Consider the following 12,535-nt stretch of genomic DNA (forward strand, 5'->3'; position numbering starts at 1 on the left):
CTTAAAACTCACTTTCTTGTTCATGTAGTACGGATCCAGATCCTCCAGCGGTGTGGCGAGCATCCCCGAAGGAGCGTCTCCATAGATGAAGGGTAGGCTCTTCCCGGCCTCCAGGTCACTGTTGGGCTTCTCTTCATTCTCGTCAGAGGTGTCACGGTGACTACTGTCCGATCTGGGCTTGGGAGGTTTCTTGTTCTTCTCTTCCTCGATGCGCCTCTCGATGTTAGCAAGAGACTCCGGGGTGAATTTCTTGAAGCTGTCAGGTCCTGGAGGTGCAAAAAGGGGCGCGGCCATGTTTTCATCCTGCAGCTATTTCCTCTTTATTTGTTTTCCATCCCAGACACCCAGCTCTGAGAGGAAGAGAGGGTGAAAGAGCGAGGAGGCGTTAAGACATCACCTTCACGAACATGATGTTGATTTATTAATCAAATGAGTCAAATTCTACTGGATTTATCCCTGATAATGTTTTCCTTCTCGTTGTAAAGGCTTTTTTAACTCCCAGTCCCAGATCTTTAACCTCCACCAGACGGTGATAACCGGGATTATACAGCGACAAGGTCGCCTACCCTCCTTGGTGCAGGGCCAACCTCACTGGAGGTTAAAAACCTGAGACCCACATTAGCTGAAGAACCTTTAGGATGATGAGTAACATCTTTAAGTTTAGTTTGACTTTGACTTTTAGCACTTTGACAAGCCCCAAACAACCATCCAACTTAGCTCTTCACATAGCAAATTGTCAGTATTTCCTGTTTGCTTCTCCTGCCACTCGTTTCTGCCGGTTTGGTGTTGGATCAGGAGACACTCATTAAAAAATACAGTCAGGTTGGTGCAGAAAATATCTGCAAAGTGGATCTCCTTCATACTTTTCTTGTGAAATCCTTGCAAAAAAAGACACCAAGTGACAAACACATACTGGAACATCTGGAAGACTCTCTTTCGGCCACCTCCATCAGCTGCAATGGCTACAGTACCGAACCTGCAACACTTTGTGCACTATAGCAGTAAGATGGATCGTGTCAGGTTTGTTTCGATTCTTGCATTAATTCTTTTTTGTTTTAAACAAACAAACAAAAAAACCCAAGAAGGCTTCGTCCCAGGACACATGGCCCTCTCCTTCAGTGCTGACATGACACAGCAGCATTTGGAATGACATTTGTTGTGCACAACAGTATTTCAATATTCAGCGCAGATCTACAGTAACCACACGGGTCCAGCGCTCCGTGCAGGTTTTAGCTTATTGTTTTGGCTCAGCAGTCTGGAGTCTGAACGTCTCCCAGCTTTCAAATGACCAAAAAAGCAGCTCCGAGCACAAAAGCTGTTCTAAGATCACGGGCATGTTCGTGCGGCTGGACCCTCCAACAGGCCATCAAAGCTGATTACTCTAATTTTGATTAGCTTCTGATGCTTTTTTGTTAAAGGTAAGAAACAATAAAGCACACAGTTTATTAACTGGGACTAATTTAAAGGCTTTCCAGTCAGAAAATTGCTGTGATGTTTTATAATTACTGCTAGTGGAGGAATTATCACAGGACATCACTTCAACTCTGAGGCTTTGATTCATTCATTCTTCTTTAAACAACATCAACTACACCCAGACTTCTAATTCAGATTACTTCCTCTGGCCAGCTGGCTGATGGCCACGGAGTTTGACACGCCAGAGGCTGCTTGACAGTCGAGGCACAATTCAGGGAACCTGAAAATAACGTTCAGCCAAACAATGACGACGGTACAAACCTGGAAATGAAGCCGTAAAAAGAGGCAGATATCCACCGATGCGAGAACAATCCGGTGCTGCGCGCCCGTGGATGAGAAAGATGAAGTCAAGTAACCCGACCTCGGCACAACCTCCAAGTCTCCTTCTACTAGGACGTCAATTGATCTACAGTCAAGGTGATTGAAAACAGGATGCAACAGCATGGCGAGCACACTTTACGCATAACGCCAGTGTACATCCTCAAAAAGTGAATGAGCGACCACCTTAAAGGCTTTAATTAATCTCCAAACCCTCACCAAAATAACGAATTAAAGGGAAAAAAGCCCAAGACGAAACGATGTTTAAGATCAAATACGGCTACAGTGATGGAATTATCATTACGCACGTAATCCTGAAGCCCCATTCAGCGCGTTCGGTTCGGATGGATCCATTATCCGGAAATCAGAACCGATGCATGACGAAACGCTCGCAACTCCACCCTGACAGAAGCACCGGGTTCTACTCAGCAGTTTCAAGCAAAGCTCCCGGAAAACACGTCACTCAAGCCGTCCCGGCGATGACGATCCACCACTGGCGCGGAGAACCGCACCGTGAGGAGGCTGATGTGCAGGACAGTTGCATCAGAGTCGCACGGACCCATCTAGAATTTACACGCCCAGAGCATCAGCGCGCGGCCGAATAAAAGCACCAACAGATTCACGCATGAGCCGCATTCCACCCGAATCGCTGCATTTTTAATCCCGATGCGAACCGAGTTAGTCACCATAAGGTTCACGCCTGTCCTACAGGACCTGAAATGCTGCAGTGTGGTTTATTGCTGCTGGACAGACTGCGACTAACAAACTCTCACAATGCCATGACTGGCCTGAAGTACCCTGCGCACCCGGGCCGTCCGATTTCACATCCAAAACTGCTTTAAAACACCCTTCCCGCAGCAAATGTTCGTCCCGCAGATGGGCCACCACACCCGTGTTTGAAGTCGGAGGAACGGGCGTCAGAAACTCCGCATGATGCGGGCCATATTTTTTTCATGCTCAGTGAATGCTGCGTGAAAGCAGAAGAAAGGTGTGCCGCGGCCCGTCTGGGGGCTGCCCTACTGGAGACGCACCGGCCTCCTTCACGCAGTACAGAGGAAATTGAAAGGTCCCAGTTATAAACTGATGGGAAGCGAGACAGTCCCGCTGCGGGCGACGCAGAAGCCGCTCTCATGCGCCGGACACACAAGTGCCACCAGTTTAAAGAAGTTTGACGCGATCGCCTCCGTATCCCATCTGCGTACATTCAAATGTCACTCCATCCAGCTGCAGGCCAACACCCCAAAATGACCAGCTTCTCTATCACCCTGCGCGATGAGGCGAAAAATCACAGAAACGCGTCTTTGTCAGCGGTGCCCCGCATTCATATTCGCGCATGTGATGGCAGGCAGCCCTCCATAGACGCCAGGATGAGGCGCTGAGCTCAGACACCGCTCTGCGGCACTGGCCGGGATGCAGTCAGCGTCCAAAGTCGGACAAGGATGCGTCCGAACACGCGTTAAAGCAGGAAAAGCCGAAAACAGAGCGCCTACTTACTTTTTCTGGCATTAACAGGAGTCCAGGCTGCTGTTACTGAGCTGCAAATACAGAAAAGAGTCTGCAGCAACTGCGGTTGTCGCCATATTGTTGCTGCTATCTGGCTTCTCGGTGCGTGCGGGTCCCCTGCATAATTGATGACTCTCAGCAAATTGTTAGGGAGTGTCGGCAAATGCCTCCAGCTTCACTGACGGGCACAGACCGCAGCATCATAAGAAAAAAAAAATTCTCTATGATTTGAGGTTCGGAAGAATGAAACAGTGGGAGCTCGGATGCGCATCTTATTAAGATACACGCCGTATGTAAACTTTGCAACATGACCTGATAATAGTGGTGTCTATAAAATAATTGAAATTGTATCAGAGCGGACGGATGCGATGCCACCCGCTCAGTTCCATTTTAAAAAGGGACATGGGGATAGGGGGGTGGAGGGGCCCTCTTTGGAGGAGAAAATCCTGCTGGGGAAAATTAAAAATCGAAAGCTTGAACCTTTGATTAGTGCGATAATATTGAATCGACCATCCACCAAGCTAGGGAAATTTATAGTGGTGGTGGTGGTGGTGTGTGTGTGCGCGCGCGCACGTGTGTGTGTGTGTGTGTGGATGGCAGTGGTTGGAGGGATGTCTGAAATTACCTTCAAAAACACCAAAGACAGTTTCAGATTACCAATTGTGCAAGATAGATAGATAGATAGATAGATAGATAGATAGATAGATAGATAGATAGATAGATAGATAGATAGATAGATAGATAGATGTTACATTATTTATGACATTAATTACATAAGCGAAATCATTTGGGTGTCTTTTCGTCTCACTGGGACTATTTAAATCTACATCGGCCGACCCTTTCACCCATGGCGCCATTGTTTACACCCGGGAACAGCTGTTAGCAGTGAGCAACACGAGGGTGCTTCCCGCGGAAAGACCGGAGATCCCCACGGAATTAAGGAGAAGAAGGGGATGCAGAGCAGGGACAAAGCGTCGGGAGAAGAAAAGACGGTATAAACCATCCATACCGTCTGTCATCATGGGGAACGTGAGATCTCTCCCTTATAAAATGGATGAGCTGTCGGCGCTAACCAGGCTGCAGAGGGAGTACCGGGAGTGTAGCCTCATGTGCTTCACAGAGAGACCTGGCTGAATGGACTCTCGCCGGATTCACACGTCACCCTCATCTCTGGTGACTTTAATCATGCTTCTCTGTCCTCCACTCTCCCAACCTTCACCCAGTATGTGAAATGCCACACAAGAGACAATAGAAATTTGGATTTAATGTACGTGAACACCAAGGACGCATACACCTCCTCACCCCTCCCCCCCTGGGTCGGGGGGAGGGGTGAGGAGCCGTGATCACAACCTGGTTCATCTGTCCCCTGCATACATACCTATGGTGAATAAACAACCACCCACCATGAGGTATGTAAGGAGCTGGTCTGAGGAGACCAGCATGGCTCTGAGGGACTGCTTATGTGAACCTCATGGGGAGGATATTGACGGCCTGACGACCTGCATCACGGACTACATTAACTTCTGTGTGGAAATTACTGTGCCTACCAGGAAGGTTCGGTGATTCCCCAACAACAAACCCTGGGTGACCCCTGAACTAAAAGCCCTGCTGAATGAGAAGAAGAGGGTTTTTAAATCTAGGAACAAGGAGGAGCTGAGGAGAGTCCAGAAGGAGCAGAGAAGGGGGATAAGGAGAGGCAAGGACAGCTACAGGAGGAAGCTGGAGGAGCACCTCAAGGGGAGCAACGCCAGGAAACACAAGGGCACATAAAGGACAGTGGGAGGGGCCCTAAATCTGGGGGCCAGGACTGGGCAAATGAGATGAATTTCTTCTTCAACAGATTCAACTGTGCCGCCCCTCCCCCTCACCAAAGCCCAGACCTGACTGTGCTGTCACATCACCATCCCCCCTCTATCTCCTCACACCACGCCACCTCCCTCCACCCCCTGCCGGATCGACCCCCACACTCCAACCCCCGTCCTCACCCACCAGGAGTCACACCTCGCCTCTCCATAACAGCTGATCAGGTGAGGGAGGAGCTAAGGAGGACCAAGACGAGGAAAGCTCCTGGCCCTGATGGCATCAACTCCAGACTACTTAAGGACTGTGCAGATCAGTTCTGTGGAGTTCTGTGAGTACTCCTGCAGATCTGTGACCTAAACCTCAGTCTGGAGAGAGTTCTACTCCTGTGGAAAACTTCATGTGTGGTTCCGGTTCCTAAGACTGCGCACGCCACGGAGCCCAACCACTTCATGCCAGTGGCTTTAACCTCTCACCTGATGAAGACCATGGAGAGGACAGCTGGTGGACGGCAAGATGGACCCTCTACAGTTTGCATATCGGCCGGGCTTTGGTGTGGATGATACTGTCATCTACCTGCCGCACCGGTCACTTTCACACCTAGAGGGCACCGGGACCACTGTGAGAGTCATGTTCTTTGACTTCTCCAGTGCCTTCAACACAATCCAGCCATCATTGCTGAGAGGGAATCTGGAGGGAGCCGGAGTCGACGGTCACCTGGCTGCCTGGACCACCGACTACCTCACCAACAGACCGCAGTACATGAGGCTCCGTGACTGTGAGTCCGATGTGGTAGTCTGCAGCACGGGGGCACCACAGGGTACAGTTCTATCTCCCTTCCCTTCACTCTCTACACATCTGACTTCAGCTACAACTCAGACAGCTGCCACCTCCAGAAGTTTTCTGATGACACAGTCATCGTTGGACATGTGTCTGAGGGAAACGAACTGGAGTACAGGGAGGTCATCACCAACTTTGTCGCCTGGTGTGAACTGAACCATCTGCGCATCAACACCAGCAAGACATAGGAAGTGGTGATCGACTTCAGTAGGAAGGCTTCTCACATTGCACCTGTGAACATCCAGGGTTTGGACATTGAGATCGTGGAGGAGTACAAATACCTGGGTGTTCATCTCAACAATAAACTGGACTGGACTCATAACACAGACGCCCTGTACAAGAAGGGCCAAAGTCATCTCCATCTGCTGAGGAGACTGAGGTCCTTTGGAGTGTGCAGGTCACTGTTTAGGACTTTTTATGACTCTGTGGTGGCATCGGTGATCTTCTACGGTGGTGTCTGCTGGAGCTGTGGAAACTCAGAGAGGGACAGGAAGAGACTTAACAAACTGGTCAGAAGGGCTGGCTCAGTCCTGGACTGCTCTCTGGACTCCATTGAGGAGGTGGGGGATGGGTGGAGGATGTTAGCCAAGCTGACATCAATTATGGACACCCCCTCTCAACCCCTTACACGACACTGTGTTGGGCCTTAAGCAGCTCCTTCAGCAGCAGACTGTTACACCCACGGTATAAAAAGGAACGGTACCGCAGGCCATTCATCCCAACTGCTGTCAGATTGCACAATATTCACAACTCTTTATGCAGCACCCATAACCTATGGTTTTTCATATTTTCTCCGCACTACTTCCTCATTCTACCTCCGGAATGTCTTATTTGCACATTCATTTTTCTTCATATTGTCTGACATTCCTTTCTGTATATAATTTTAAATTTCTGTATATAATGTATAATGTACATAGTAATGCACATAACATAATAGTCTTTTTTATTCTTTCTTTTAGTACTATACTGTATTGTACACCACGGGCTACTTCTGTAACACGTAATTTTCCCCGATGTGGGATCAATAAAGTTTTATCTTATCTTATCTTAAAATGCAGCGGCGCATTTATTCCACAAGAGGGCAGTGTTTGTACGTATAAAAGCGGTCTGCGTCCATTAAAATGAATTGTATGGCAATCATTTATCAAAACTATGTACGAATTTATATGTACTGAGAGAAAACAGCAAATGAAATACCAGTAAATTAATAGCTCGAAATAAGAGTGACATGGTAGTGAATGCTTTCTTATAAGTCACCACAGTAAGAGGGATTCAGGTTTGAAGCTCAGGCGTTTCTTGGTGGAGTTTCATTCTTCAGTCAGAATAGAACTATCCCGTGGCCTGAGTGTGCATTCAACCATCAGTATACATCTAAGAATCTATGTCCACCCTCTAATTGGGTGGATCCTCTCCTCTTGTGCATTGCTTTGTTTTTTAAATGATCTTTCACGCCCTTTTCTCTGAAAAATGCTGAGCCTTAAGCTGCCCCATATTTGAAATAACCAAATTGCTACAATTCATCCAAACTAACCCAGATTTTTGTTTTGCTCACAGCTGGCAGTCTCTCCTTTTCCCAACAGCACCAGAAGTTCTGAGGATGGTGTGTGGTTTGGCCATTTTTATTCTACTACTACATTTGTGTGGGTTCCTTCTGCTCTGTGCAGTTTGATTGTAACCTCCATCAGAAATAGACTCACCCCTTTCCTCTTTTTTAGGGCGTTTCCCTGCCAGGTCATGCAGAGGAACTTGGACAGCGGGAGATGGAAAAGCTAAGCGCCCGGTTAGATTTTTCCCTGGCAGAATGTCAGGATGTGCAGATGCTTGAAGTATCTGGAATTGCTCCACGTCGAATCGGTTTTAAATCGCTATATTTGCTGCAGTTTCATCATACACAACAATCTTAATCCAGCTGAGCTCTTTCCACAACTGGCTGTTTCTCCTCTGAGAAAGCTCAGGCTGATTCATTATGACACCCTCTTTGTAAATACCGGTATTGGTAATTCTGGACCAGATGTGCGTCTGCTCTATATTAGGAAGTCCAGAAGAGGGCGCTGTTGGGGGGGGCGAATCTCCTGCACTAGAGAATGACAGTAACAGGATGGAGCCACAAGCCAGGACCAAGAATTCAAAGTTGATCCAAAGGAAAGACGATGAGGTAATCAGATGATGAATATTGGTGAGTTGCAGTATTGTGTTGCACAAGAAATACTTTCACTTTCACATGAAGTCTCTGTGCGCTCATTCACTGATAACACTGATGAATGGACCCGGGTTGTTCTTGCAGATTTTGGAACACCAGTGATGCTCTAGGACAAGTATTATCGCCACCAACCATCTGGTTGATTGGGAGTCAGTTCTGTACCGCACGAGCCGTTTGTGTTTATGCTCGACGTTTAGCTCACGCATCCTGTGCTGGTCAAAGTTCTCTTTTTTACTGGAATGGAAAATCCTACAGATGCTTGAGTATTGGGGACATCTTGAGCCATACTTACTACACAGTTGGAAAAAAAACTGCTTTCCGGTTTGGCTGTTTGATCTGTTTACGTTCTCACTGCAAGCAGGAAGTCTGACTTGATGCGAGCCTGAAGGCAGCGTCTCAACTCCTCACACCTTAATTTTGTCTTGGCTTCATTAAAAAAAGGCCTAATGAAATGCAGAGCAGTCCGGTTTGTTTTGTTGTAGCAGTAAGTTAGTGCCAGGAGCCCCGGCAGAACCCTGAGGTACTGGTGAGGCATTTATTCAGAAATAGAGGTCAGCCTGCATCAGGCCCGGAGAGAAAGCGACAGTCGCTTTACCCTTTAAAGATGCAGAAGCTGGCGGAGGAATACGAGGGAGACGCTGAGCCACGCCGGCGCTTCTCCCGGAACAGTTCACCTCCTCGGCTCTAATTTCTTTCTCATCCAATCATATTGGTTTCGCAGCTTCTGCATCCGACAGTCACCATCTGTCCCGCAGGCAGGAACACTTACACATATCTGCCGTAATTAGACAATCGTTCCCACATGTGGATCAAACCCCCTCACCCACTCAACCCCCGCCTTACCCTCCCATCCACCCGCTGTCTCCTTTTTCCTCCTTTTTTCTTTTTCATCACAAACTCAACTACCCTCTGCATGCCCCTTTTCACCCCCCCCCCCCCCACACATACACACACACACACACACACACACACACACACACACCACACACACACACACACACACACACACACACACACACCTTCCTCTCCTGTTCTGATTGAATTACCATAAGTGCAGGTCCCGGCCAAAATATACCAGCTTGTTCTGATTAAAACTGTCGTTGTTCTAGAGACCTTCCAAATGGCTGTGAGTCGTTTGTGTATGTGTCCGGGGGGGGGGTCACGGAAAAACGGCAGAAAGCGGTTGTGCGTCGCAGGCAGGGGGGGACTGATGGAAAAAGAAATGCCGCCGAGAGCATCGCTTGGCCAGCCACGAAGAAGAAATGAAGCCCTTTAAGGAGATGAGGAGTGGAAGAAGATGGGTGGGCAGTGCGGTGAGGCGGTTGGGGACGCAGTGGGAATGAGGGAGCGAGATGCTAATGGCGACTGACAGACTTGAGTTCACGACAGGTTCATGGTGACATCATGGTTGAATTTTTGGGAAAGTATAGGAAAAAAACGCAGCTCATTGGATGCACATGTACGCCCACGTCGCTCGCCGTGGCGCCCTCTTTCTTTCTTTTCTCCGACCGAACACCAATCAGAAGCAACACTCGTGCCGGTCAGTGGTTGCACTTTCTTTTACAGGCAGTTTAGTGAACATTAAGCAACGGTGCTGCGACCTCAAACTCACAACTTTTACCCAGAGCCACTTTCCTCTTCCTGAGTTTTATTACCTTTCTTCTTTTTCCACTCCTCCTTTGCTCCCTCTCTTTTGCCCTCTCGCCCGGCGCCTTATGAGGGGAAAATCTACGTTTCTGATGAAAGTGTGGGTGTGAAGTTGCACCTGTGGGGGCGCCAGTGTTGATTCGCGTTCCTGGACACTCGCCAAACGCGATATGGACCTACCATTTCAGCGTTGATGGCCTGCAAGTGGGTTGACTGGTGGTGGATGCCTGTCATCCTCCGCATGCCTCTCTGCACCGCAGCGCTTCACATGACATCCATCTGAGAGCAGTGGGACAGTGATCTCATTACCGACGGCCTGTTGCTGATTAAAACCTGCCGTCAGCGCCGCCGTCCCCTCCCCGCCTCCCCTCCTCCACAGCCTACCACCTCTGCCTCTGCTGCTCAGCTCCAGAGTCAGTCCCACCATTCTGTGGTTTCTCCTGCTGCTCCCTGCCAAAAAGGGCCCCATTTGTAGCTCCACAGAAAGTTATGATTTGCCCTTTTTTTCCCCTTTTTGGTTTTCTCCATTTGCTCCTTTGTGCTTCCTTTATCCCCGAGCTGCTGCAGGCTCCGTCTAGGCCCCCGTTCACGTCCCAGCTCTATCTGACCTGCTTCGACTCAGCATATGAGAACAAAAGTTGGAGGAATCAGTCCTCCTGCGAGCGTGCACGCACACACTTGTGTGTGTGTGTGTGTGTGTGTGTGTGTGTGTGTGTGTGTTTGCATGCACATGTCACCACTTTGACGCATGTGCCTCGTAGAGTTGCACAGATACACAAACACTGCTTCACACTCATCCACGCCGCCCTCCTCTGTTGCAGGAACACAAACACCAGTGACCTTTGACCTTCCCTGCCAATACTATTGATGAGCAGCGTGACTGGAGCTGCTCGAGGTGTTGATCCTGTGATTGGACGGTGCCCGGGTCAATATTTGTGGCCCCCACAAGGAACCAGAGTGCGACTCGAGTCAGGCGTCTGGAAGCAAATATATAAATATGTAAATATGAAATACTGAACGTTCATCTGTGATTGTCTTCTCCTGAAGGTGTTGCGGCTGGCAGCAGTGCAGAGGCAAAATCCATTCCAGATACCCCCCCCACCCTCTCTTTTGTTTCACTATTGAAAACATACATATAATATCCCCTCAGAGAACTATTTACTTATTCATTTATCCATTCCTTCCTTGCCATGTGGCTTTAATCTGTTCTTCATTGTCATGAAAGGAAACCACGTAGAGGTAGTCACAGATGGAGATGCAAAGTTCACAGAAGTGCACCGTCGACATGTTCGGCGCAAAACACTGAGGTTTTAACAGCAGTTTTGCCAATTGGAACAATCATACCGGACTTTTAATGTTTAAGGCAGAAGGAAGACAGGATTTTATCATCCAGGTGTCGGGCTTAATCAATAGTTTGAGAGGGCTGTTGGGTTCAGTACAGCACAAACCATCAACTAGGCCCAACAGACCCGCAGTTTCCATTAAAAAATCATATAGTTGCCTCTATTTTAGGATCTGATCCACATTTAGTTGTCATTTTAATAACCTGCGAGCAAATCATTGAATCAAAACACTACTTTGGTGCAGGTAGAACGCTGACGTCTCTTTTGAAAGCTGACAAAATATGATATAAACTGTTAAAATGCGAATCCAGTGCACCAAGATGCATCGAAAAAACAGTGTTTACAGATTAACCGCCAGACGACGTTTTACAGATTTCCTTCGGTAACATGTTTTCACGCTTCGTATTCACGGCCAGGTTTCGGGCTCTGACTGCGCTGACGGCTGTGGGCGGTCAGACGGGAGCAGACGCTGAGGTCTGACAGGACGAGGCAGGTAGCCCTGTCCCCCGGGGCCTCGGCCCCTCAGGATCCATCTCGTCACAGAACCAAGGGGCCTGCTTCAAATGCTCCCAGAGACCTGCTGCTGTGATTGCCTTTAATAAATCTGTGCAAATACACACACACGCCATCTGCGCGTCGATCCTCATGGTCAGAGTTCCAGCTGAAACAGACCGGCAGAGACAGGGAAGCAGCGTGTGTGCGCAGTGTTGCGTGCTGTATCACACACCGGCCACCTTCAAGGTGTGTTGCGAGGATTTGTGAAGTGTCATCGGTCTGCGGCCCTTGATGTATAGACATAATCACCATCGTGTCAGCTCCATGAATGTTCCAGTGGATCCGGAATGTCTGGATAGCAGCATCGCTACGGGCGTGTAGGGGACGCTGTATTTGTCTGCCATTACTCACAAGTTTTCACGTTGGATGACTATTCAGTGGCCCCAGGCTCTGGGGGTCCCATGATACCGGCCCCAATCACCAAGTCAAGGCATTATAAACACTGAGTGAAAGCTGAAGGCTGATCCCGATTTCCCCAAAGGAGCCCGGCCGCCGCGCAGCGGGACTGTTAAGGTGAGCACGTGTGCACCTGTAGTGTTCTCCAGAGGGTGTTGCCATAAATGTAGATGTTACACTCATGCAAATACAACAAGTGTGTTTAACACCAGCGTGGAAGAAGCAGAGGCAGGAGAGAAAGAGAGAGAGGGTAAACAAAGGAGGAGAGGAGAAGGGGAGGAAACCCAAGCCGTTTGGACCCTATTTTCCCTTCCTTTGGGCATTCTGTGGCGGGTAAAAAAAAAAAAGAAAAGTAGTGCTGTATATTTGAAGTGTTGGATCACATGACAGAGGCAGGCTTTGTGAATCAAAGTACACAATGATTTCAGGAGGAGAGAGGGAGAGGGTGTGCGTTAGAGAG

At 48.6% G+C, this 12,535-nt stretch overlaps 1 protein-coding gene across 9 annotated transcripts in view; it reads right to left on the reverse strand.

Annotated features, from left to right (window-relative positions):
- LOC130523987 (sodium channel protein type 8 subunit alpha-like) overlaps window positions 1-3,584 on the reverse strand; it is a 29,225-nt gene extending 25,641 nt beyond the window's left edge. For 2 of the 9 annotated variants that reach the window (XM_057029650.1, XM_057029649.1), the window contains exons 1-2: window positions 3,286-3,584; window positions 13-350 (exon numbers count right to left, since the gene is read on the reverse strand). In XM_057029650.1, coding sequence (XP_056885630.1) covers window positions 13-294 — 282 coding nt within the window. In that variant the 5' untranslated portion in view covers window positions 295-350; window positions 3,286-3,584. Of the gene's footprint in view, window positions 1-12; window positions 351-1,734; window positions 3,165-3,285 lie in introns of those variants that run through there. The other 7 variants (XM_057029657.1, XM_057029656.1, XM_057029655.1 and 4 more) reach the window with 5 other exon arrangements.
- Window positions 3,585-12,535: the final 8,951 nt, after the last annotated feature.

Source organism: Takifugu flavidus, chromosome 4, assembly GCF_003711565.1.
Source record: "Takifugu flavidus isolate HTHZ2018 chromosome 4, ASM371156v2, whole genome shotgun sequence".
NCBI classification, from domain to species: Eukaryota; Metazoa; Chordata; class Actinopteri; order Tetraodontiformes; family Tetraodontidae; genus Takifugu; species Takifugu flavidus.